This window comes from Xiphophorus maculatus, chromosome 23 (genome assembly GCF_002775205.1).
Source record: "Xiphophorus maculatus strain JP 163 A chromosome 23, X_maculatus-5.0-male, whole genome shotgun sequence".
Classification (NCBI taxonomy): domain Eukaryota; kingdom Metazoa; phylum Chordata; class Actinopteri; order Cyprinodontiformes; family Poeciliidae; genus Xiphophorus; species Xiphophorus maculatus.
Genome location: NC_036465.1, coordinates 16,049,772 through 16,077,609, shown reverse-complemented (window position 1 = coordinate 16,077,609; position 27,838 = coordinate 16,049,772). Strand labels below are relative to the sequence as shown.

Sequence of the window (27,838 nt, the reverse complement as noted above, 5' to 3'; positions counted from 1 at the left end):
GAAAAAACAAACATCTGCAGCTTTCACAGTGGTTCATATGTGTGGCAGGTATTTTGGATTGTGAACTCCAGGCTCCAACATTTTCTGTCTAATTTCAAATCTTGGGGGTCATTCTTGTTGTGTTCTGACTGGGACTTCAGAAAATCTGATTTATGACAAATAAAGTTAATGTAAAGGCCACCTGCTGGTATAGCCAAGCCAATACAGTGTTTTTGGTTTGACTACAAGTGTGGATGTTGATGTTTATAATTCAGTGATTTTGGAAACCATTCTGGCAAATAATTTGTGTAATAACTGTGTTTAGTAGTTTTTAATTCTGGTGTTGATGAGTACAGTGCCTAAACACTGCAAATCAAAAGCCCACAGAGTTATGGGGATGTGTTTGCCAGCAGATGCATACTGACAGTAAATGAAGTATAGTTACATTTAGAGTAAAGAACATTAGATCAGAATATGTTTAAATGCAGTGAGAAACGTAAGTCTTCTTGTTGTAAAATAAGGCAAAACATCTGCAAACACGTTGTCAAACTGAAACTTCACTGTTGGATAAACAGATGCACTGTTTCTACTTTATTATTCTCATTTATCTTAACAGAAACACCAGTTCTTAATCTGTACAGTGCTGCTTGCATATCCACACTCTATATTTAGGTGTCTTACCTTTAAAGAGGGGGAAATCTGAAGTTTCTCTGCAGAAATATTTAGCTGCATGGATGGGTTTCTGCCTGTGTGTGGGTGACAGATTGTGCATGCATGCGTTTGTGTTTGTGTGCGCTTCCTCACCCCTGGATGGCCTCCTCTGCTTGGTCTGCATGGTCAGCGTGCCAACCACAGCCCCCATGTTTGCAGCTGTCGTTGTGGAAACAAGTGCGTCTGGATGCTCAAGTCTATATTTCTTCGTCACGTGTTCGGACGGCTACAGCACACACTCCCGCGCCCTCCTTCCCTCCACTCATCCTCCTTTTCTCTCTCTCACTGGCTGCTCTCAGCATAAACCCTCACCCCGTCATCCTTTCATGCTTTCTCTCTCTCCGTCTCGCAACGCTCCTCCTCGCCCTCTCTCGCGCGCTCTCTCTCTCTCTCACCCCTTTTTCTCCTCACACCCCTCCCCATTCTTTCTTTTTCATCAGGGGTTGTTCTCTCCTTCCCTCCTTCATTCCCCTTTTTCCCCGCTCTCCATACATCTATCACAAGCCCCACTGCCAGAGGAGAGCATCAGTAATTCAGCATGAAATCAGCAGGATGTTGATTCACTAAATTATAAATTAATATGAGTGTACCCTTGATATGATAATACTGAGTGACTCACTCTGCATAAGAACAACATACACCCCAACTCCCATTACATTTGTCCACCTAAAAGCACCTGTTAGCTTCTGATGGAAAACAAATATGCAGATAAATTCAGCACTGAATATTGATTAGAGAGGAAGCTATAAACCGTGGGGTGACAAATAAAAAAACATGCGGCTGTGACGTAAATTATAGAAGTCTCTGACTGTTGGCTGCATTCTTTATGAAAAGGCCACTTCAATCTATCAACACCTCCATCACCTCCATCCGTCACTCCTGCTCATTCATCCACGATGCCCCAACATTCTCATGCACATCAGCGAGACAAATCAAGGGACCTGGAGTTTATGTGTGCCTGGTGGTGGATTGACTCCCCAGGCAGAAAAAAAAAAACAGCAAGAAAGAGAGATGGGCTGAAAAAAAAGGAAAGAAAGAAATGCTTAAAGTCAAGGATGTGAGAAGAGAGGGGGATTAAGAGCAAGAGAAAGCTGCTGAGACATTAAATAGGACAGAAATAGGGGGATCAAGACAAGTATCAGATAATATAGTAGGAGTGTTAAGCTCATGACAGTAAAAGCTAAACACACAAGTCGGAATTTTTTTTTTTTTTACAGTCCACAGAAACTGGAATGCAGCTCCTACTGCAAACACAATGTGAAAGTGTTCATACCCCTTCAACTTCTCCATGTTCTGCCTCATTATGACCAAAAACTTCAACTAATATGCGACAGAACAACAAAAGTAGAGAATGATTGTAAAGTGAGAAGAACAGAATTCGTGATTCTCAGATTAACTTCTGGTATTTATTTTGTGTTATTGTACATAATGTATGAATGTTTTCAAAATTCTAACAATAATCTCTAAGGGCATGACTATTAGAGCCCAGTTTATGTCCCAGGATGTTAGATTAATGGGTAAATCTTTTACATCAGTGTCCAGGAAGTCCTATAGAGCCTGGCATGGACTTTCTGGCCGATCTGCGGATTGGACTTGCTTTGAGAGAATTACACAATCAGATTGGGATCTAGGGGAGACGCCAAAGGCTAGGTCAACATCTCTGGCTCTTTTTCATGTTGGTCATGCTGTTCCCGGGGCTGTTTCTGCAGTGTGAAGGATGCACTGTCCTGCTGGGGGGAGCATCTGCCATCAGAGAGTTGTGCAGCCATGAATGGGTCTGCAACATTCACATTGAATAAGAAAGATACAAACACCATTATTAAAAAGAAGGATTTTTGAGATTTAGAAAATGAGAAAATTATAATTTCTCAAATGTTTCCTTCTTCTACAGGACATGCAGTGCTGCAAAAATGATCTACCTGTTTACTAACAAAACAACTGTTTTGTTTTTACTTTAAAAAAACCCGAAATATATAATTCATTAACCTATTTTTATTATTACTGAGTAAATACAAAATGTAATTTTCAAACAATGATCACATTTATAAAAGAAAAATAAAATTTTTATAACATTGCTGTCCAAAGAAATGTTGCCACCTTTTGATTAATCAAATCATCAATTAACAGTGGTAAACCACTTGTTTTTGAAAAGCTGAGTACAATTTCAAAAGCCACAGTCACATGTAATGACTGACAATCCTGTAAAATCAATAAAACACTTAAACAGAACCAGCAACACAAAGTAGGCCAAAATAACCAAAACTTAAACTCCATTTAAGTTGCAAAAACATCTCAGGGATGATCAGAGGAAGCAGCTCAGTTATGAGCTTCATGGCAAAAGCTGTGAATATTAATGCAAATAGGATTTGCAAAAAAGAAAAGTAATAAAAAATAAACTTCTGTGTTCATCATGGGACATTCTAATTCTGAGGAAAGAGATAAATTTAATGCAATTTGGAATAAGACTACAGCATAAAATGTGGAAAAAGTAAATCACAGTAGGTCATGGATCAGCCTGTGTGTTCATGGACCCCCCGCTGGGTTAAATTATTTTGGGATTACCACTTGACTTTTGGCATACCCTTATAATCCTAAATGAATTAAAATTACCAACTACAGCAATTATGCAGCATGTCGAGATGCCTTGCTTATGCATATCACAGATCCTGCTTCATTGAATTTGCCACCAGAGGTTCCTGACAGTGTGAATGTCAGACACAAAATTCAGCGAAAGAACAACAACCTGTTTGAGTTTAAATGTAGGCTACTCCATTTGTCTTTCCTCTTGCTCCTTTTTCTAATTTTTGCTCATTAAAACTCTTTTAAAAACCTGGATGTGATCCATCGACAGAAAAACGTCAAAACTAATGGCTCACTACAGGTGGGAAAAGGTTTGAAAAGCATGAAAGAAATTGTTTTTGCATCACACATCCTAATTTTGTCAGAGTTGTGTGTTTTTATATCTTCTGTACATGGAAGATTTTTGTCAAAATCTCATCTTCTTAAATTACAACATGCATTGGATTTTAAAAATGTCTTGCATGTTTTCCAGTAAATGATATTCATTTGAAAGCCCAAATATGAAGCCTTGTTGTAGCCGGACATTTTAAGATGTGAAATGTTGCCTCCGTATGCAAACTGTGCAACAAAGACTCAAAATACAGTTTCAGATTTCTAAATATTTTTTTACAAATGAAGCACATGTCTGCTTTCACAGCTAAGTTTTCAGTAGCCAGTTTGTAGAGTTGACACACTAGTTAAAGCCATCTGTTTATAATAATGTCTTTGCAAATGTAGCAGCTATTCACGACCAGGACACCATCTTTCAGCGATGGAATCAGGAACCAAGTGTCACTGTAATGATGCCAGAAAGGGAATTAGTCAGAAACGATTTGGTTTGGTGAATTAAAAATCTGCAATCTGCTGCTGTGAAAAATGAGCTCATGAATTCTCGACTTTGTGCACGTGAGAGAGAGCCAGAACGGACAGCAGTAGGACGCAATTTTTTCACCCTGCCCACATGCACACATGCTTTCGCAAACCCAGAAAGAAGCGCACATATGGTCACACATACATGTTACACATTCACTGACCACGGTCAGACAGAACAACCAAGGGTTGAGGACTCTGTGGGAACCCAGCGCTGGAGAGTGCGACCACATCCGCTACGAAACACAAACACACTCTGCTTCCGTTCTGCTTCCTCTTCCGTTGCTCCCTGTCTGGATTTACCAGCTACCAAATAATTTCGTCGCCTCTCGGCTGCGCTCCGTTTCATCTTGAGTCTCAACACATTCGCACGTCGCTCTATCCTGCTTTGTGTCTGCTTTAGGAAAACAACCAGCTCACCTTTATCCCACCATCTCCCCACATAAATCCAAGTGCCTGTACTGGAGTAATGTTCCTGTCGTTCCAAACATAGTTCCCTGCTTGTTCCAATCTCAAATCTTCATCTCCTCACAGTGCCTGACAGGCCCATTTCCACACTCTGACACAAATGTTTCTCCGTCTAGTAATCATTTCAACGTCTGTCTGCAGAGCACAGAGAAAGAGCTAGACTCTAGCTGCTAGAGGTTGGAGTCGGTGAGTATGCTTGTTTTGTTTTTTGTGCTTGTGAGCGGAGTATTGGGACTGACTTGTCTGGTGTTTCCCTTACAAGAAAGTGAGTGAATAGCAGCATCCTGTTTTACAAGAACCCCTGTCACACTTTTCAGTCCGGAGATGAGACAACAAAGTAAAGCACGCTTCCTGTATACTTCCTATGTATTCTGATGGATACAGAAGAAAGGGGAAGGAGATGGAGATGCAAACATGCTTGGCTGTGGATGCTGAAGAAGAGGAAGGATAAAATACACCGGAAAAGCTTCCAGCGAGAGATTAGGATGCGATGAAAGAGAAAGAAGTGGTTCAGAAACGAGAGAGTGGGCGACTGGCACTGCAAGATGGAAAATGCAGAAGACAGCAAAGTGGGGCCCATGCAAACACACTTCCAGAGAATAGGGTGGAAGAACAAAGAGAAGGAGAAATATGAGGGAGTGAGCCTGAGAGAAAATTAAACTGTTAAGATTTTGATTAAGATTAAAACACAAGGGGAAACTTTAGCCCGTCAGCTCAATGAAGTGCATATAAAGATCTACCTGAGCGCTAAACGGCTCATTCTTTACTTTCCAAGATTCATCTGAAGAGTTAATTATTCTTCCCAAAGATATAGGACAGTTACCTGACAACACATAAAACCTCTGCAGTAATTCATCAGGGATAGCATGGCTGACAGGAACTTGTTTATTAGGAAAACCCATACCAATATTTATAGGTGCACAGATTACTCCCCACACAGCTGTTTCTCTGTATCAATCCAAGCTTCTTCCCGACTTCCACTCACATCGACTTGTGACTATATAGAAGGGGAGGGAAAGCTTAAAAAGGGCTGAAGAAGAGTTGCATAAATAAATAAAAAGCAGAAGTTGAAAAAAATGGAATACAGACAGGCTGTGAATTACAAAAAAGGTTTAATTATGTATGTTAGGGGAAAAAAGGATAAAGTTTTTAAAGGGGAGAGTGATTAAACTGGGGAATAAATGGACTGAGAATGAAACGGCCAGGAAAGATGTCCTTTTTCATGTTAATAGGATCCAACTTTTTAGTGTTACTTATACAGAACTGTACAGATTGGCATAGCCTTCCTGTGAAAATAAAACAGCAACAGGTAGATGATCAAATTCTGACCGGTTTGAATAAGTTGACCACATTTTTACATTCGAGATGAACAAAATAACTTCCTGACAGACACCAGGGATGATGAGATGAGGGAATTACCTTCAGATACACTGCTATGAATTAAAGTTCATCTCTTCATAAAATCCTTAATGTATCAAAATGTGGCGCAAGTACCACTGGTGGACCTTCGGCTCTGTATGAGCAGCTATTTACAAAGTTAATGTTATATAAAGCAAATGTAATGTAGATCTAATCAGCACAAACAATGAAAAAAAGATAAGAAGTTGAAGAGCACTGAGCTTCAAACATTTGCCTCTCAAAAGAGAAGAGCTGTGATGGTTTGGATCAGGCAAGAGGCAGGCAGGGCGAGCAGAAGAGGAAATATTTAATAAAATAAAAAATAATGAACAAACTCAAGGTCGTCACAGACAGAAAATAGAACTAGAAGAAAACATGGAAACTACAGAGGTTTGAAGTGCTGCTGATGTACTTGGTGGAGTGATTCTGGTGAGCCTCAGTAAATGATCTGGGTTAGGGTTAGGCAATGAAACAGTAGTTTTAGGACAAAAAAAGATCTGTCAATTGAATCCACCCTTATTCGATGTCAGCCAAATAGGAAACTGAATTTTGATTGATGGTTTTTAATGTCATTAAAACCATCAACCTCAGCAACAGCTTCACTAATCTGAAGCTGCTACTGAGCAAATAAATAAACAAAAATGCAGAAACACCTGAAAGACTATGCAAATAAATACTCAGACTCAAGGTTAAATCAGGGATCGCGACGAACAGAGTGAAGAATATTTCAAGAAGTTCTGAGTAGAAACTGAAGCAGTAAAACTGTGAATACGTATGCTGCATTCAGTTTACCTCTGAATTCAGGACCCGGGTTTGGAAATGACATTAAAAACCATCAATCAAAATTCAGTTTCCTATTTGGCTGACATCGAATAAGGGTGGGTTGAACTGACAGCTGAATCATTTAGTTATCCAAAAATAAGTCTGGCTCTGCAATCATCAGATGGAACGATGTTCTTCTAATCACTTTCTCAAAACCTTTGAACATTTTTATGAAGGGATGGGCAGTGGTGCAGAGAGCAGGACCCAAAGTCCTGGGTTCAAATCCTGGCCTGGCAGAAAAAGGAACGATAGTGAGACAATAAAAATACATGAAAAAGTTCATCTAACAGATGGCATCAATGAAAAAGTTTAATGATGTAGACGATTGTGTAAATGAACCATTTAAGTGGATTTCACATGATCAGATAAACTGGTTATTTATAATAGTGATTATGATCTTGTAAATATTAGGTGTAACAGTTTGCTGGTGTTGTGTGTGTGATTAAATAGATCTGATTGTCGGTGCCCAAGGGGCCCCTGTGAATGTTATTCTTTGCTTTTTTTCTGAAATGGCACTCGTGAAGGGATGATACTGCAGTCCTAGATTCCTTTTTGTCCATTATTGCAATGAAAATGGTTTTTCTTTCTTCTGTGGACTCAGATCAATAGATTCCATTTTTATGTTGTTGTGCACCGTTTGGCTGAGAGACTCGGTTGAAATGTCGGAGACAACATTGATAGATGTTCTCGATTTCCTTTGTTTCCTTCCAAATCCAGAACCTATTTTGTTGTTTCTGCTCACATCGACTCCGTCTTTCCTTCACGTTGTGCAGCCAGTCAGTCATTTTAAAAAAAAAGGTAGATTTGTCAAACAAATGGTCCCCAGCAAGAGCTTTTAAGTAACATAAAAAAAGAAACAAAATCAAAGGTCAGTCTTTGACATCACTTAAAAATATTTATTACTGGTGCTGTATCATGCAGCCGATTTAATTTGTTTGCGGCTTCTGTTTTAAATGCATTTCAGTTCATTTTAATCTGAAACAATTTGTTTGGCATGACATTTTTCATGCTCACAATAATTGCCTTTGTACAAGCTGCAGCACTGATTTTGCTGCAGCTTAGCACGTAAACTGAACCATGTAGTCAGAGCTTATCTATATTCATCAGCAGCACATCGCTCATTGAATTGAAAATGTCTTTAGAAAAACCAAACAAAAAAACATTGTGAAAATAATATATTTTTCATGGATTCAGCACTTTGATATTTTTTTTTCTTGGACAAAAAACCTGAATGCGGGTTTAATTTGTTACACTCAGACATCAAAAGCTGGCAGACAATCCTAAATAAAATAATCTACTTGATGAGCTGCAGAGTGCGAAAATAAATATGAGATTCTGAGGTTGTTGTTTCCAAATCTCATATTTGGAAGCTTATGTACACGCTCCTGGCACAGGATTAACCAAGAATCTGTTTCATGTCAGCAATTTCCTGATAAAGCTCTTTTGCTGTCCTAATTGGCCATTTTTGTGGACATCTTTTGATGTGGAGGTTAGAAAGAGAGGTGAAAACAAGGGAGCTTAATAAAAGAAATGTGTTCTTCTCTGTTCAGCCCTTTAACCCTGCAGCAACAGGAAGCACTGCACCAAACGTTCCTGAGAACAGAAAGAAACCCACTTCTTTTTCTTTTTAACATATTCTGCCGAAACCAAGCAAAAAGTTTTTCGCATCACTAAAACTTCAAAGAGTCGGATTGATCACGGAGCTGGCCGAATATGAGCCGACACTCAGAAGAGCAAAAAGATTCGAAGATTTGAGGGCAGAAGAGACAGAAACGGCAAAGGCAGGAAAAAAAAAAGCACACCACAAACGGAAGATGAGAACTTAAAAGGAGCAACTTTTAAAAGGCAAAATAAAAGAAATGAAATGAAGTGAAAGCGAGAAAAAAATTAAAGGAAAAAATACTTGATAGACTGTAAGGGAGCAGAGAAATGAAAGCAGAGGCAGAACCAAAAGGAGCAAAAAACAAACAAACAAGAAAACAAGGAGATAAATGTGTCTGCAAGGTCCGGGTTTTGTAGTTTATAACCACTGGGAAATATTTCATAGGTCCATAGCAGTTTGGGCAGGAATTGAGAATAAATTTCTTGTTTTTGCCGCAGGTGAAGAAAGACACAAGCTGACAAATGCCTTACTGCCAACCTAAACCCTCACGAGCTGGGAGGCCAGTGGCTTATCACTCAGTCTCGCTGCCTTTACCGCTAAAAATATATGTAGGTCACATCATCCATTTAGCTTCATTTAGTAACTGACACAGAAAAACACAGAACAACTTTTGATGTAGTTTAGCTACAGTCTTGTGTTCAGTTTGGCCGATTCGTCACTCCAAATTGCTCTGAATTGGGCTGTAACTGGACTGCATTTATCTAAAGTGTGAAACGGCTCGCCTGCAACAGAGTTTCACTTTAAAGCACAAAGATGATGAACAAAGGAGAATAAAAGCCTCCAAGAAAACACACTGGAGCTCTTGCTACAGTCTTCCCTTGTCTGTGAAGTCTGCCTGCTTGTTTTGTCTCTTGATGTTTGGCTTTATCAGCAAAGTTGTTGAGAAGGAAATTTTAAGAACATTCAGAACATTGTATATTATGCATGATGTCATGGCTTTCTAAGCTTCTGATTGGTTATTTCCCAACATCCCAGTTAAATAGCGAAACACCTTTGGTTGAATTTTAAAGCACAAATTGAGAACACTTTGTTTTTGTGTGACATGATCGCAAAAATCAAAATAAATCAGCGAGAATGGCAGGAATAGAATTGTGGATCTCCACATATTCATTCTTGGAAATAATTTTACTCGTCTGTTATGAGTAAAAAATGTTTAAAAATGTCTAAAGCAAATAGTTTAAAAGGCAATTCAATCCGATTTTAAGCAAATATTTGGGAACATCTAAAATGAAACAAAGTAATTCTATAAACATCTAAAAAGATATATTTTTGCCTTATTTAGGAATTTAGCAAATAGGAAAAGTTTAATTTGATTTAATATTAGTAAATATCTGGTTTCAACTGCATATCAGAAAAAAGTCAACAAAACATGAAACAGTTTGTTGCTGTTTTTGATTTTGTGTTTGATGTGTTAATATTATTACACAGGATTTCTTCCAGAAAGTTCATTTTACTGCTCAAACACGAATGTGCTAAATTTCTATCAGCTAAATTTAAATCCTGCTTACTGTAAAAGTGCTGTTTTCCACCAGGATTATCTGAAAGTTTAAAATTGTGTCTCTGCTAACTCAGAAACGTCCCAGCTAGTCTGCCGTCGGCTCGAAAGAGCGGGAAGAAGCTTCATCTGGCTGCCATTCTCTGCGAATCATGCAGTAACTTTACTAAATCTGTAATCCTCAGTGGCTGTGCAACAACAAGCACCAGGCAATACCAGTAGATTCTCACGTTTTTATCTTCCCTATTCTAAAAACATGAGCAAGTCTGCTGTGAATTTGTTCTCCAGTACATAGAAAATAGATGTGAGAACATAAGAAATGTGGGAATTGCATGAGAGTATTTTCACTGTCAGGCAGAATTTTCACACATGTAATCATCAAAGGGTGCCGTACCTCTCACATCTGCAACTGCACAAGGTTACACTGAGATCCACATCATTTTGTTGTTTTCAGAGGGTTTACAGGAGGCTTTTATATTCAGATCAGCTTCATCTATACATGCAGAATTAAATAAGAGCTTTATCTAAATAATTATCTGTGACCTTTTGACACCAGATCCAGTTAGTTTACCTCAGGGAACAGTGAATCTACAGCTTCTGTCAGGTTGAGTTTTTTTTTATTAAACTTTTAATGAAAACAACTGAAAGTCTTTAAAATGTAACAGTGCACTTGACACCGTCAACAAATATGCTTGTCTTAATTTGTGTTGCTTATGACAACACCAATCAAAATGGTGTTAAAGTGTTTTTAAACACATACATAACATATAAAAATTATCGGTTGGATCACCAATAAAATGAAGTAATAAACTTTAGTGTTAATTAGCCAATCAATACCTAATTACCAACAATAAACTGAGGAAAGCAAGTTAGAACAGTCTTAAGTCTGACTTTTATACCTAATCTGAAACTCATTAAGTGGAACTGGGAGATGGGGAGACAAGAATTGAAAACCATTTAAAAGAGAAAATAGAAAAGTCATATTTGAGTATTTTATTATGCTAAATCAGGTTCCCTAGAGTTAAGATCTAATTCTTTCAAAACTTCCTTATTTTTAAATTAGAAAATAAGACTGTCAACCCTAATGAATTTTTTTCCATCAAGAAGAAACTTTATCATGCAGAGTAAGACGTTCAGATAAATAACTTAACCATAGAAGCCATCAAGGTCTTAAACTCCTTATCTTTTGAAATGCAAAAAGACACAAGAAGAACTTTCTTTGACTAAATCAGCAAATCCAATTCCGTCTCTAAAGACAGACAGCTGGTCAAAAGTGAAATAAAGTTATTAAATATGTAAAATTAGTGTTATCCTCAACGTTACTCATCATTAGAGCAAGTCATCAGTGATTTTGTTGAGTCGTGTGGTACGGAAAGGCAGGGAGGTAAAATTCCTAAAAATATTTTTCCTTTAAAGTTCTGACACCTCAGCAAGTTAACTTTGAGTCCTTCTCAGCTGGCCGTTCCCTCACGTTGGGCGGCGATCAAGGGTGGGCCAACCTTCCCTGCCAAATGAATCCTGCCCTGCTTTCATTAGGCAACTTTTTGCACAGTAGCAGATGGTGAACACACATCCACTGACACACACACACTCCGGCCCCTGAGAAGCAATCTCGCCTCCTCTCTCAAATTTCCTCAATTTTTCACCCCCACTTTTTCTCATCCGTCTCCTCCTCTTCATCCCAAAGTCGTGAAAACTCCAAAAGTTGCAGATATTTTTAGGTTCTGCTAAATGAAAGTGGAAGAGTTTCGACGAAATATTTTAAGTGAAACAAAAAGCCAACTTTCGTGACATGTTGGCATCTATAGGCGATGCCGTCTGCTTTGACCTCTTAAAACTTGCTAGGACAAATAACTGGCTGAAAAATCAAATATTTAAAAACTTAACTAGTTTTTCACAAAACAAAAACATATAAGCATGATATGTTAGGCTAGAAAGATACATTTTCTAACATTACTTTTTCATTTTTGGGAAGAACTAAACAATATTTTTGCAACATGTGTACCTAGTACAGCAAGTTTTAGGTTTTATTTAGTCAAAGACAGAAATCTCAGAATTTCATAAATGCCTTCAGTGGTAAAATGCAGAGAACACATTTTATCTGTTCTTTTTGTCATGTTCAGTCACAATGAAGTGGACACCCAAACATGTTCTGAATCATGTGAGAACTGACAGATGCCCACTGCACCGAACCCCATTGAAAACCTCATGGTTATTCCACCAAATATTAATTTCTGAACTCTTCCTGAGTAAAAACATTAGTATTGTTGTTTCTAAATGAATGTGAACTTGATTTGTTTTTTTTTTTTGCATTATTTGAGGTCTGAAACCACTGCACCTTTTTCGTTACTTTGACCATTTCTCATTTTCTGCTAATAAGTACAAAATTCTTGCTTGGAATTTTGGAGACATATTGTCAATAGTTCATAGAATAAAATAATAATGTTCATTTTACTCAAACATATGAAAAGTAAAATCAAAGAAACTGATCATTTCTAAGTGGTCTCTCCATTTTGTCCAGAGCTGTATATTGTGGATGGCGTACGCTGATGAAGATGGCTTGTTGTTTACAGATTTTGATCTAACAAAAAGATTTTTAAAAAGTTAAGAAAAGTGACATTATAAAAGGTTATTGTTTTTGCAGAAACTTTTTCAAATGTGTGTCTGGTTGAAGCAAAAAGAGCATCTGCTCCTAGATACAGTTTATCAGGGTGATTCACCAAAAGCCGCCACTGATGATACATTTTGGTGTTAAAAGGTTAAAAATGAGCCTTAAGGATTTGCACAGCACACATCTAACGTATCTGCTGAAAGCTGCTGCCACGCAGGTCAGGATAAAACAACCCACGCAGGATGCTATATATGCGAACCATTTACACGGTCTCTGAAGAGTTTTTACAGCTGTTTGCTTTGATGGCAGCGTTAGGCAGCTGTGAAACAGAAAATACGACCTTAAGGCATTTCTCTGCTGGCTTTTCTGAAAATTCAAAACATTTGGTTAATATCAATGCCTCCATGGTTTTTTTATCTTAGTATATGCAGTCTTTTCCACAGGATTTCATTGAGGTTGCTCCTCTAAATAAACATTTTAGTTATTGAATTCTCCATGTTTTCAATAATCTTGGTCATTTTTTTTGTTTACATTTGGCTTGTTGGAAGAACCTCAGTGGTAAACACCAAGGTTTAAAGTCAACAAATACATGGCAAACCACGTTCAAAGGCAAACACGCAAAACCACAGCTGTCACATGTTACATGGATAATTTAGGAACCTTAAAGACAAATTTGTATAATTTATGTAAAGCTGCTCATGCATAGGTATACAAAAGAGCATAAGCAAACATGTGTGAAGTGTCAGCAGCTGCCGAACAGCAGCGGGGCAGACAGGAAGCAGGCTGGTATGAAAGCAGCCGGGCAAATGCCATCACCTATTATGGACAAAACCAGTGGCACGGCCACACACACACACACAAACGCACCCCCACGTACGCATATACGCACGCCGACATACACACACACACACACACAAATGTTCCCAAATCCACAGTTCAAACAGCAGACAGGTGGCCTGAAGACTAAATCCATGAGCTACATTATTATTCTCCCAACTTGTACGATATTCATGTTGCCGAGGGCAAACATACAGATTGGCTTCACAAACGCAAAACATGAATTCTGCATGCATGTGCAAATATCAAGCAAAAACACATCTCCATTTACCCATTTTAAAACATGAATGCTTACCTTTGTGATAGGTCACCGGCTTGGACTGCAGGGAGAAGGTTCCCATCACCAGACCCATGTTGACTACTTAGTGTAGTAGGGGTGTGTGTGAGCGTGTGTGTACGATGTAATTAAGGTGTGTTAGTGAGTGCGCACCCAGCAGGTGTGTGTCATCTGTGAGTAAGTGAGTCCGTCAGTCGGCTGTATGTGTGGAAGTACAGATATCACTTCTCATGCCGCTTCACACCCACACAGCTCGGCTGCTTTTGCTCGAGGGTGTGTGAGTGAAAAAGAGAAAGAGTGCATGTGTGTGTGAATGAAATGAGCGGCAGACACGCACTCTGAAGCTACCTTTGTCTGCGCTGTCACTGGAGCTGCCTTCCTCTCATGCCTCTGGTCTCTTACTCCTAAAAGACCCTCCCTCTCAGAGTAAACCCCTCTTCACCCCGAAACCAGACTGTCATTCCTCCAGTTCCTTCGCGGCTCTTTATGTATTTGTTCCTCACTGCCTGCTCCCCTCCTTCTCTCCTGTTCATCTCAGCCGCTCTGTCTCTGTCTGTCTGGTGGGGGACGAGGGGCTGCACACTGTTGCACGGGGGAAGACGGAGACAGACTGAGGGGAGGGGAAGAAAAGGAGGACAAAACTGAGGGGAGAACAAAAGAAAGGGGGAATGAGAAAATGACGATGGAGAAAGAGGAGATGGAGAGCAGGGTGGGAGGGTTGAAGATGAAGCAAAGAGATGGACAGAGATGAGGAGAGCAATAGGTGAAAAGAGATAAAGGAGAGCCGGACTGATCTGTCCCCCTTTGTTATTCAGCGGGCAGACTGGCTGTGGAGAGCGTACGTGCAGCTTTATCTCTACATGCACGGGTCTGACAGGTGGGGTGTACATGTGATTACCCTACCAGAGGATAGGGCACCAGCAACATCCCTCTGATGCCGACATGCTGCTGCTGCACACATGCAAGCGTCTGCATCCACACTTTGCGTCAGACATGCTTCGACTATTAAGTCTAAGCATATGAGCCTTCTCTTATTTCCCTTCTCCATTACACAGAACAGATTTGTCATGACCCCGTCAGAAAATGTGTGAGAAGTAAGGGGTGTTAAGGCTGTGGGATTAATGTTTAAAATTAAGAATCATTTTCATCATCAAACCAACATCAGTGATGATGATGATTAAAAAAAAAAGCTAACTCGTATACACTTTGTGATCATAAGTTTACATACCCTGCGGAAATTTCAGAGAATGTAAATGATTAAAAAAAAAATTCACTTATGGTTAATGGGGTAGTATTCTCCTGATAACATGCATGATAAATTTAAGGCTTCATGGTTTTGGATTAACCACTTAATTTTCCATTGGTGGATAAAAAGCTTCTAGTTTCTGTAAATTTGTACATGTGAAATTTCATTGTTTGTACATGCAGACGTACCTGAGGGTTAACAACACAGGAATTGTAAAGTGAGGTGAACACAACATGCATGTTGTGTTCACCCAGAGTGGTGGAAACTTTCGCCTTTCACTGTCATTCGTTGCTTCTTGTGTGTTTAGCACATACAACAGGTCAATCACACCGAGATGAGAGACTGTTTCTCCAGGTTGTTCTTGTCTGGTGGTAAGGGTCTAACCATCAGGTCAGACCCTATTTATAGGTTTGAAGAAGTTCACATGAAAGATTACACTTTTGGTAAAACAAAAGAAATTCTTGTAGGGTGTAGAAAAGAGAGTAAAATATGATCTTCTGTTCTAACTTCTTTTCCAAGAACAGAGCAGTAATACTTGAACTAAACTCTCCCAGCAGTAGAACCTGCTGGGAATGAAAAATCCAGTGTTTGGTGCCTGTATGAATTAAAAATAAGCTGCTGCCACAAGAGAAGATTAAATAATTCACAACTAACTTTAGAAAAAAAAAACTACAGCAGATCTAAGGATTTGAGAGTAAAATATATCAAAATGACATCAGTGTAACGTAAACCTTGAGCCAACAGATTTGAGCTGATATCTTCGACAATAAAAGAGCTGTCAGAAATGTCAGCTCTTCGACAGCTTCGACATTTAAATTTTGGCACATAAATTTTAAGGTACCAAAATTTATACCACAAAACTTTAGTCTGCTCTGGTGGACATTGGGAGATTATTTTTAATAAGCAGGCAAAGTTCAACTGTTCAGTCAATCAGACGTTTCCAATTGGTGTGGCTGACTCTTGTCTGTAAGTCATGAAACAGAAAATACAAATGCATCAACATCAGTATATTTTAGTTATTGTCACAACAAAAAATAGGGGCAACCATTGAAAATATGTAATGGTTTTTCAGGTTGTTTGTTTGAGGCATGCTGAATAAATCCTCATTAGTGACTTCCAGAGTAAAGACCTCAAAATCCTGCAACCGCGGCGCCGGAACATAAGGGCTGTGAGACAAACTGTATCCATCAGCATGTGACCTCCATGTCCCAGCATGGTCGACCGTCTGCAACCTATGATCTGATAAAAACTGAGAGTGAGCGCTAAGCACGAATGCACACTGAGAAAATGGCAATTTAAAAGGTGGAGATGCTAACAATGTCACAATAAAGAGAGTGTATGTGTGGTTTAGACATAATATACCCGATTTAACCACTCATACAAACAAAATGTTACTTCTTAAACTCTTTTATCACTTTGTTGCCCCTAGTGAGTATTGGTAAACTTCCAGCCCTCCTTCAAGAAGCCAGTACCAAACACAGTTTGGTGTGAATTACATGCCAACGCCCAGTTAGAATCTAATCCAATTCACTGATCCCAGTTCAGGACCCAAATCCAGTTAAATCACAGTGGGTGGGATTAAACATTCAGTGCTAAGCCGTGCCTTTTAGAGCCAGGTATTCCCACACACAAAAACAGATTAGAACTCCAACACAATGGAGGAACGAAGCTCTTCAGCAACACAATCATCCTCACATTTACTCTCCTGTCAGTCGTGCTTAACCTCGTCCTCCTCCCCTGCTGCTGGGGTTAGTAAGCTGAACTGATCATATTGATGGCACTGCTTATTGAAATTCCTCTCATGGCCATGGTTAAAGAAAACAATTTACAACTAAGACATCGATGAGCTTGGCAAAACGCCATCGAAACCAATGCTAAAGCTACTAGGCCATAGTTGTGAGTGTCCATTACTGCAGGGTAGAAGGTTTGAAATGAAAAAAAAGAAGAAAAATGTATATAGGCCCTAAAAAGACAGAAATACAGATAATTTTTTCTCGTTTTTAAGACAAAAATACGACAGCATGTTCTAATTGTAACACGTACACTGCAGCCCTATTTCACACTTACCACGCATGCTTACACATTTAACAACATGCACAGACACCCGTCGTAACAGCGAGAGAGAATGGCAAGACGTCAACTGAATAAAAAAACGAATCTTTGAACACACACCAGCAGTGATGCAAAGCATTTCTGATTAAACAGAGACTCAGTCTGAAAAGACGAGATAAGAGAACGCAATTTGTTGTAACGACGACGCTTAGCTTTAGTGGTGGCGTTATATACACATCTATCAGCGGAAAGACAGCCTTTTTTCCTGATCAAACAATTTCAAAAACTGAACTGAATAAAAGCCCAGAAAGACAAAAAATAGTCAGATCTTTTGGCTTTTGATCGCTGTAAAATTGACAGATTACAAATACAGACTTTCAGAAAACACTGAACACACCAGAGACAGAGAATAACCATAGAACAGAACAGGACAGAGAATAGAACAGAACAGAGATAGAAAATAACCATAAAACAGAACAGAACAGAATAGAATAGAATAGAATAGAATAGAATAGAATAGAATAGAATAGAATAGAATAGAATAGAATAGAATAGAATAGAATGGAGCTGCTATCAGCTCAGACTCAGTCAAGACTTTATTAACTGTATTCGACTCCAATTTGTTTGAAGCAAATAATTTAGTTGTTCTGGAGCAACATTGGCAGCAGGACAAAGATTCATGCCCTGCTGTTTGAAAACATAACTAATTCAATTATATTTTTCTACCTAAAGCCTTTCTTGAATATTTTTTTTTCTTTTGTACATGACTGAATAACATAAGTTAATTATGCTCCTGAACATATAATGTGCGACACATCAATACTTTACTCACAGCCTCTCATATACAGTACAATAACATGTTGAATTTTGCTAAGTGTACTGGTGAGGAAAATGGAGCTTTCAATAAAGTAATTTTTGACCTTCAGTCGCTTTGTTGCACTTAATGGAAAAAAAATTATGTTCTTATCTTCCCACATATATGAGATGTTAAATATCAGTCAAACTGTTTACCAGACTGCAGACCTGAAAGTGCATAAAATGCTACATGTCTAAGACTCGCTTCTGCAACCTTTGCAAATCAAAGAGCCATTTTGCTCTCAGAACAGCTAAATTAAACTTGTTACATGACCATTTAAAAAAAAAGAACATTTGTTTTAATTTTCAAAGATTCACCATTATATTTCTTTTCTTAGGTTTTTAAAATAAAGTAAAACAAAAATTTTGCAAAAAATATGATGGACACATTTTCTTGGATGGGATCTTGATATTTGTGGAAAATAAAAGAGCATGATTTCTAAAATAATGACAAGAAAAATAGATCTAAAAATATTACTGGTACTTTAAGTCTCCTGCTGCCGTAGGTTTAACTCAGTGCAGGTATTCCATTAAAAAGTTGAAAAAGGCTAAAACTTGTATTTGTCATTATATCTACACTAAAAACATTGCATGGTTCTTTGTTAAAGTTATGAAGAGCCACTGTGGAAGATCCAAAATTTGCATCCTTGAGGCGTAAGTTGTAGAATCCTAATCTAAAATTTTGCTTGTCATGACAAAGCAAGATGGATTTTTTGGGATGTGATGCAAAGATGTTTGAGTTGCAGTTTAAAAAACTTGAGTTTTCACAAAAATTGAGCTCTGCTCTATAAAAATCAGCAAAAAGTGATGGAAAAAGCAAATGCATGACTTAGTATTTAAAGGAGCAGCGTGCAGGATGTGTGCCACCTTGTGGTGGTATTGCAAACTGCAACAAACTGAAGAACTTTAGATTGTCGCACAATTTTCCCGCAAGAATCTAAATCAGGGATCTGCAACTCTGGTTGTCAAGAGTCTGCAACTTTTGGATGCATCTCCACTCCAACACACCTGAATCAAAATACTGAATTACCTCCTTAGCATGTCAGCAAGTTTTGACAAGACTTGTTTATTAGCAGTTTATTTGCTTCAGGGACATTGTAGCTGGAATTCATCCAAAAGCTGCCGGACAGAGTTACTGACCACTGATCTAGAGTTACTGCTTGGCTTGTAATTTTTTTAATTTGATAAACATGTGTCTTATCATCAGTGCACAATTTCTTCCCCTCCATCTATAAATGTACTACTCCATCTTGAATTCCAGCAGTGAATGACAAAATCTTTTAATCAACAAAATAGTCACAATATAAATGACAAAGCAGTATTTTGGTCTTTTAGTTTATTAACTGTCTTTTGGCTCAGTATTTGCTAAAATCATTTCTAATGCTGATTTATAATTAAAGATTTTTTGCTTTGTCCTTTACATGAGTGAATGTAAATTACATCACTAATCATCACAGCCATTCTTTTAATTTTAAGAGGTCCAGCTGTTTAAAGTGTCAGTCAGTAACTGGGACAGCAACAAGTTTTAGACTTCAGGATCAACTGCAGCCATAAAATAGTTGCATAAAGTCAATTGAGAATTCAGACTTATGCAAACATAACGAACCAAAAAATTGTTTTGTGTTTGAAAAATGACTTTATGGTGTAACATGTTTGAACCAGCATTATTGATAGAATCATATTGCATAACTGCTTTGTGAACTGCTGTGAAATGGGGTTCATCACATCATCCAGGGTGCTGTGAATCACACTGAGTGCCAGCCAGCTTTTCTTTTCATCATTTATTAACCATCGCACCGCAGACCTTTTACAGGCTTGGGATGGCAGTGTGGGAGAATAAATGGAGGCAGAAAGAAAAAAAAGATGGGTTTTGGCTGTCAAGTTGAAAGATAAAAAGCATTTCTCTGCAGACATAGAAGGTGTGTTGACAAGCACAGAAAGGGGTGAACAGGCATTGAATAATAAAATGGCTGGTTAGTTGCCGTCTGGTCTCGTTAGAAGAAAGCTGGATAAGGTCTGTCACAGCGAAGCCCACGTAGATAAGAAGGTGATGAGACTGAAAGCAGGAAAGATGGACCACAGTGAGAAGAGGGCAAACACTGATGTGATGGACGAATTGTAAAGAGTAGAGAGCTGAGAGTAAAAACAGACATCAGAGGTAAAAGGTGAGATGGGATAGAAGGAGAGAGAAAGGAAGTAGCTGGTCTCAAACAGTCTTACTGACATCTGAGTTATTACAACCAACAGACTGTTTTACTACAGAGGAGAGACTCAACCACCCCTGTCTGATATGAGAGTGAGAATACACTGCAGGTCAATTTCCTTCGCATAATATAGTCGATATGCAGCAAGAGAACAAGCAGAGCCAGAATAATTTAATCTGTTTGTTCCTTGTATTGTTTTGTTTTCAGCATCATCATCTCTCGTGGAATAATTTCCTCTAAATTACAGAGCACAAATTATTACCTCTTTCACATCAAGCAGACAGTGAGCACCACTTGACCAGTCTCCAACATTCTGTCACTATTCCATCCGTCCATGTGTTCAACATATTTAGACACATGGACAATTCAAAGTCAAACTCAAGTAATCTAAATAAACTACAGTGTCTGCTGAGGAATAAATTTGGAGATGTTTTGAAAGCCGATTTTTATTTCTGCATCACATGCCAATCTAAAGGAAGCTGAACACATGGATGCCTGCTGCCCTTTTCTGCATTATGACTCAAAGCAAGATGCAATGTTTTTACAAATGAGATTTACTGTTGTTGTATTTGCAGGTTGAGTTTCTTTCTGTGACAATAAGCTTCTCAAGGCAACAACAGCTGCTACTCTTTTTGATCCCACAATAAATCAGATAAATTCACTGCTGCAAGCTGCTTAAAACCTGTGTCACCTGCCAGGATGTGAAAAATAGAACCAAGGAGGTGCCTTAGTTTGCACAAATATGGTGTATTTTGCAACATTTTTTAAATTGCTTTTGACGTACATTTATTTCTTTTCTTTTTTTTTTTTACATATTTGTTAAAATATAACTGGAGAAATACACTACTCAGTTAGAAACAACCAATCAGAGCCAGGAGGAGGGTCTTAGGGTCGTCAATCACTCTCATGCTCAACCTGCTTCCCGTTACGCTCTACCTGGTTCATCACAACATATCCTGCCACCCTGAATGTTAAGGCTAGTTAGCTTGACCACGATAACGGCAGATAAACGGTTTTCCAGGAACTGAAAGTTGTTTCTCTGCCATTAGGACATTGAGCTCCTCCTGGCTCTGATTGGTTGGTTTTGACCGGGAGTCGATCATTTCTTCAGATTTCAACAGTAGCTCAGAGAGGAGCTGGAAGAGCTCCATCTTTTCAGATTAAATGTCTCATATTACCCTGCGGTGACAGTTTCAACACATGGAAATGCCATATTTTTGTAGAAAATTATATAATGCAGTTTCAAGCTGAAGATAAAACCTGTATTAGACTTTCAAACAAAGAAAAATTGTATTTGTTATTCTTGTTTTATAGATTGAATCCCTGTTATTATGATATCCTGTTGCCTTTGTGTCTCCATTCCTCATCACAGTCAGAGAGAACATGACAAACTTGATTGTTCAGTTCTTGAAAAGTGAAGTTTGCTTGTTTCTTAACTGCAGCACAGTTATCTCCCTGTACAGAGATTTGTGACTTATTGCTTTGGTGGGTATAAAGAAGGCATCTCATCCCCAGTGAATCTTTTTCCGTATGAATTTTTATGTGCAGCATTTTTGCATTAAACATGCACTGCCCTCTCCCATATCGCCCGCCCCACTGTGGCACATTGACAGTAACATGACAGCATTTTGCCAAGGAGAGCACACACACAAAGAGAAGAGAAACACTGAGCTAACCACACACACACTCAGTTCAGATTATGTGTGCACAGATATTTAAATATGCTCACTCACATGATTAAAAAAAAAGGCAATCGTGTGCACAGACTTTGTTCCAATTTGCTTATCTTTCGCTCCGTCACTTCTCTGAATACAAACAAGCATATCCCCTCCTGACTCAAAGCAGGATGGAGACCTCAAGCGAATATCTGATGGAAAATGAAGCTGTTGAATATTTTATTAAGCGCTTATAGGGAACACAGTAGGTCTGACTGGCTGCACAAAATGACAAGTGAATCCTAAAAATCTGCCTCGCTGTCTGTCATTCATCAGTCATCAGGGGATGAACTGCCTCGTCAGCCAGCGCTCTGAGACTCTGAATATTTAAAGCTTCATTTGCTTAAGATGTCTCTTTTTGCTCTTATTTGCTCTGACAACGTGGGAATGTGTGGTTACAGTGTTTTAATAGGGAGACGGAAGCTACACTCTGACGCCCTCTGCTGTTCACAGAAGAAAAATGTGATGAAACAGCAACAGAACAGGGAGAGGTTATGAAAAAAAACCTGACATAAATTGGTTATGAATAATTACAGTAGTTTAAAAAGGCAAAAACTACGAAGCTAATTTTAGGAAAGGTTTTTTTTTTTTTTACCATTATTTCTTCCTCCTGAGGTCCTAAACATATAAGAAGAATTATTAACATTGTTGAAGCAAAACAAATACAATAATGTATTTCATCATCCCAGCAGGATAAAAATTCAGAGAGAAGAAAAATAAATTGTAAATACAGTTAAGTATGCTTTAATATGTGTACACTTATGATAACATTTATAGAACTATGTAAGCTGGACTCACAGTTTGTGGAAAGAAGTGGATATAAGTTTACCTTCACTAAGTTTATGATTTTCTGAATCCATTTGAAGTGTTAATGGGGATTTTTCTCAGCATACAAGTAAAAATGTTCATCTGTATTTTGCTTTTCTTATTTTTTTCAGTGATGAAAGACTTTCTTTTGAAATTGCGTGCACACTTCTCATATTAGATACGTCTTTTATTTTGCTTTCATTTAGTCAAAGCCACCACGAGAGGTCAGTGTTGCTCTATTGAAAGACAAATCATGGCAAACACAAAAACTTTTATTTGTTTCTAAAGATATGCAGTTGGAATCACATATTTGCATCCAATGTATCAAAGAAAACCTTCATTTCTCTGTCTGACATTAAATGAGACTAAATATTTCCTGTTTTGGATTAAGTTAGGATTACAAAACTGATACAAAACTTAAATGATTTGAAAAAGGCCAGATGATTTTATAGCTTGTAGAAACTTATCTCCACAACGTTTGAGTTCAGTGGAGACACGCATGTGAATGAATTCAGCTCAAACACGGTGCTTGTGAAAATGTAGAGAAATCAGAAAAACCTCTGGAAAAAAAATTGTTACAAAAATTGTTCTCTTTATGTAACAATTTTCAGATTCCTGAAAGTAATATGTTCTTCTGTTCAAACGATGATGCACAAATACAAAAAGCGTGGGGTTGTCCAGACAACCAACCACTAAGGAAGGAGAAGAGGTCTGTCTCCCTGAGATGAACAAGGAGTAATATGCATCATCTCCAGGACCAAAGTGAAAGACCTTTTTGCGTCTTTCTATTATCTAGTGAAGCTGATTAGTTCTGTGCCAAGGCGAGTTTAATGCCACTTAAAGAAAAGATGCCATTATTTCAAAAGTAACTTTTTTTAAAGTTGAAAATACACTCAAGGCCAAAAAACTTGAATCTAAATCAAAGTGTTTGGCCTCAATGGGGCACACTGAATATGGAGAAACAAACGGAGGACCTTGAAACTGGATAAACATTCCCAGCTGTGAAGTCTGGGATTAGCAGCATCATGATGTTGGAGTGTTTTGCTGCAGGAAGGACTGGTGCCCTTCACAAAACAGAAAAACGTTCAAACGTAAGCACAAATGGGTCTTATAAATACGGACAATGGCCTTACGCTTGATACAAAGGTAGCTACAAAGTTAGTTACGTGAGTTAAGGACAACAAAGTTGATATTTTGGAGTGGCCGTGCCAGAGAGAGCTGAAAAGGTGGTAAACACACAAATTATGCAGTATGTCTTTTTATGCAGTGTATGCAGATCAGTTTACTTAAGTTCAAGGCTAATGCTAGCATGTTTGATCTCGTTTGATAAGGCTCTATAATTCATATTTCAGGTCGAATCCAGCTAACAAAAAATAGAAACTGTTCTTTTTCATAAACTTGTCACTTTGGTTTGAGCATTGTGAAAGGTCATGTCTCTTGTCTGGTTCTCTTCCACACAAACAACCGCCTGGGGATACATGAGAGCAGCGCACAGAGCAGGTCTTATCACACAGACAGACTGGAAGCTGAAGCAGCCGATGCAGCCTCTCTTTGAATAACAATAATATTGTGAAAAGTTCTACGATGGCAAGGAGAAATCAACAAGACAAATTATCACAGCTTTGCAGAACCATCCATATAAACTTTGGCTGAACAAAATCCAGGTGCAAATCTTGCAGGATAACTCTGTGGGTCTGACAAACAAAGTCACAGATGGTTTATATCCAAAAGTAGTATGCACAAAATTTTGCTCATGTGAATTGTTTTTTTCTTTGAAGATGCAACCAAAGAGACCTTTCACTTTAGAGTCTCTTGCATGGGGAGTTTGATTGAAAACCAAACAAGATTCATACTAGATTCAAATCTAAAACTTCTTGTCATTCCTATAGCATTTGGCAAGGATTTTAAAAAGATTCAGAATGGCTGGGCTTTCATAGTGGATTCAGCAGTGAACTTTTGTCATTTGTTCTTTTTCCAGTCATCATCAGAAACATCAGATTAGATACCATTATGCACCATTTGAAAAGAAAAACAACAAAAGCCAAATGAGACCACTCTTGTGGCTAATAAATATCCTGTTTCCGGATCCAACATGATCTGAAACAAACCAAAAATAGATCCAAGCACTCATCAACAAGTTGGCTTATAGGAAATCCATATAAGCAAATCAATTTGTGAATGTCTTTTTTGTGAAAAATTAAACTAAAAGTGAAATGTTTCTCCAACCATTGTGATTTGTTCCTATCAAAAGGGAACAAAGCAATAATAATAGCAATAATTATGAATACCAAAAAATGCAGAATCCCTAAAACACAAATCAGTAATGTCTCTTTAAGGAGCATGTGATGATGCGCATCAGTGTGTACCTTTGACTATGGCCAGTGTCACTAATCGGATACAGTTTCTGCCAGAGGTTTGAAGAAGACCAGATGTGGACAAACACCTGTGTGTGTGTGTTGGGGGGGTTAGCAGAAGCAGATCTCTTGCTAGTGCAGTCCTTCCTTTTCCTTATCGTTTGCGTGGGTGTTTTATTGTCTGCGCATTCATCCTGCATGTCTTTTCAGCACACAGTTGCACACATATCCGGCGGGTTTGTTAAAGCTTTTTAACCTGCATGTATTTTTATTTTCAGTTTTTTTGTTTTTGTTTTTGTTTTCATAAAAAAGAAGATTGTTTTAATATCTTTATGATTCCTCTGAGGAGTAATTTGTTATGTAACCAAAGGCTCTGCAGCGGCTCCTTCGTGACATTATGTGTGTGTGAGACCTTGAGGGCAATTCTTCCCTCTGTGGCTGCATACTTGAGCCGTCCAAGACCATGGGAGTGAGAGAATGCATGAACGTCTAAGTATGTCAAACTGCATGTGTGTATCTGACTGACTTCTTTGATGTTTCCCACCCCTCCAGACAAAATGTCAAAAGGTTCATAGAGTATTATCCTGCAACTGAGAGTGTGTGCAGTTTTGCTTTCCATGCTTTGGAATTTTTAAACCCCAGTTTAAGATTTGAATGTTGCACAAAAACAAACCCACACTCACAGGATAACAATTAATGCACCGCAATATTAAAACTCCCTTTCTTCCTCTCAGCGTTATGTGTTTGCAGCTCCATTTCTCCAACACCCCAGCACATTTTATTACCGACATCTATCACAAGAGGACAATCACACGCGTACGCTCTCCACTCTGTATCCACCACATCTTTCCTCTCTATTAGCTCCTCACTCCCTTCATCTCTGTCTCCTTCACTTCTGCCCTCTGGAGAAGGCAGAGCAGAACAAGGTCGACTTCAGATGGAGGGAAATTGAAGAAAGAGTTTTATGAGCTGAAGATGAAAGATAAACTTGACTCAACTTTAACTTCTTTGCTTGGAGACACATCAGAGTTCATTTGGAGCTTTCTCTGTTACTCTGTTTTGTCTCATTTCACTAAAAACACTTTTCTTTCCTTTTTTTACATGTGCACTTGTACAAAATACAACATATTCTGGCATACCTTTGATGAGAGTCCCAGTGACCAGTTTGTGAAGAGTAAAGGCAAATTTGACGAGTCCCTGTTTGCAGCGTTTGGCACACCCCGTCATCCTGTCTGACCCGGCACACAGCTGGCTGAGCAGGGCCAGAGTAGGACAGGGGTCTCCAGGTGCAACACCGACAGCTGCAGCAGCACTTTCAGATCAAAGCCCGCTCAGCTTCCCTGTGGTGCAGTTTACGAATCCAACGCTGGGGATGGAAGCAGAGGAAGTCCGCTCCTCTCACCGAGCTGCCATTCCCCCTGCGAGGCTGGAGGGGGTAAAAAGAAAGTATGATCTCCTGCTGCGTTTCCCCGCATTCCCTCCCCCGCTCCTCCTCTGTCTTCTCCATCCCACCTTCCTAATGTGTCCAAATTATAAAAAAATCCTGCTCTGGAGCGAAATGTGTGGAGGGAAGAACAAAGACGAGAGAGGCAGGGTTAAAAGAAATCATTTCAGTTTGAAATATAAAAAGTGGTCTTACTGTCCAAGTTCCTGCAAAAACTTCCTTTTATTCTGCAGCCAGGCGGTTGGAACGCAGTAATGAAGCAATTTTCTGAACTCTTCGTGGTTTGCACTCTCCTCTTCCTGCTGCTCCTCCTCCTTACTTCCCTCCTGCTCATCAAATTCACTTTTACTTAAGAGGAGAAGCAATCCACTTTCAGCACCAGTGACGATGGACAGCTCCCACACTGAGCTCGATCTCCCGGGGCAGATACACACACACTGAGACTAAACACTCCTACTACAACGCCCACTTTGTTCATCAGTTAAGAGAAAAGGGGTTGCAATTAAAAGGTATTGCAGATGTTAAATTATATTTTCTTTCCATCCATCCATCCATTTTCTGTTCACCCTTGTCCCTAATGGGGTCGGGAGGGTTGCTGGTGCCCATCTCCAGCTACGTTCCGGGCGAGAGGCCCGGAACGTAATTCAATATTTTCTTTGTATGATTTTAATAAGTTGAGGTAAAACATAATTAGACAATATTAAATTATATTGTTTTCTTTTATACGAGTTTAATATGTAGATATAAAACTGAATTCAAAGTTCTTTCTAAAAATGTCAAATTAGTTATTTTTTTAAAAGCGGCAGTATTATGTGTTTTCCAGCCACTTCGTGTCATTTCATAGCACAATCGAGTAACTATGTCTCCTTCAGTGGTCATAAAAATGCTGTTTATGTTAATCTTGACATTGACTTAAATTTGACTTTGCAAATTAACAGGTTGAAATTTGGCCTCTGTTTTTTAAGAACTTCCTGCTCTTTCATATAAGAACAGATCAACATTTCTCCATCAAACGTTTGTCAGAGAACTGAAATGATAAATAATTCATATGACAAGCTGAGCAGATGTGCAGTTCCACCAGGTGTTTGCTAACTGCTGTTGCTAGTCTGAAGGAGCAGAGTGGGGAGGTGTGCTCTGTAATGTGGGAGCTAATCTCGGAAATTGTAGCTCTGAGGAGGAGCTGCGGGTCGGAGGAGGGGCTTGGTTCCTCCAAGCTTTTAAAAAACTGAATTAATTCTTAAAGTTAAGACTTAAAAATAATGTGCAATTCTACAAATCTGGTATCTTAATACTAAAACTAGCCAACAATCCTATTGAATTTATGCAACAGTGTTAAGTTTAAAGTACAGTACCATAGAAAATATTCATGCCCTTTAATCTTTTCCATGTTACATCAACTTAAATCCACAAACTTTTGAATGGATTTTATTGAGATTTTATGTGACAGTTGTGCAGAGAGAGAAGCATGGTT

The 27,838-nt window shown here is 38.6% G+C and overlaps 1 protein-coding gene across 5 annotated transcripts in view; it reads right to left on the bottom strand.

Moving 5' to 3' along the window:
* kcnip1 (potassium voltage-gated channel interacting protein 1) overlaps positions 1 to 26,659 on the bottom strand; it is a 46,381-nt gene extending 19,722 nt beyond the window's left edge. The window contains exons 1-2 of one of the 5 annotated variants that reach the window (XM_023329102.1): positions 26,563 to 26,659; positions 26,063 to 26,349 (exon numbers count right to left, since the gene is read on the bottom strand). In XM_023329102.1, the coding sequence (XP_023184870.1) occupies positions 26,063 to 26,150 (88 nt within the window). In that variant the 5' untranslated portion in view covers positions 26,151 to 26,349; positions 26,563 to 26,659. Of the gene's footprint in view, positions 1 to 783; positions 1,013 to 13,708; positions 14,502 to 26,062; positions 26,350 to 26,562 lie in introns of those variants that run through there. The other 4 variants (XM_023329103.1, XM_005810867.2, XM_005810868.2 and 1 more) reach the window with 4 other exon arrangements.
* Between the last annotated feature and the right edge of the window lie 1,179 nt (positions 26,660 to 27,838).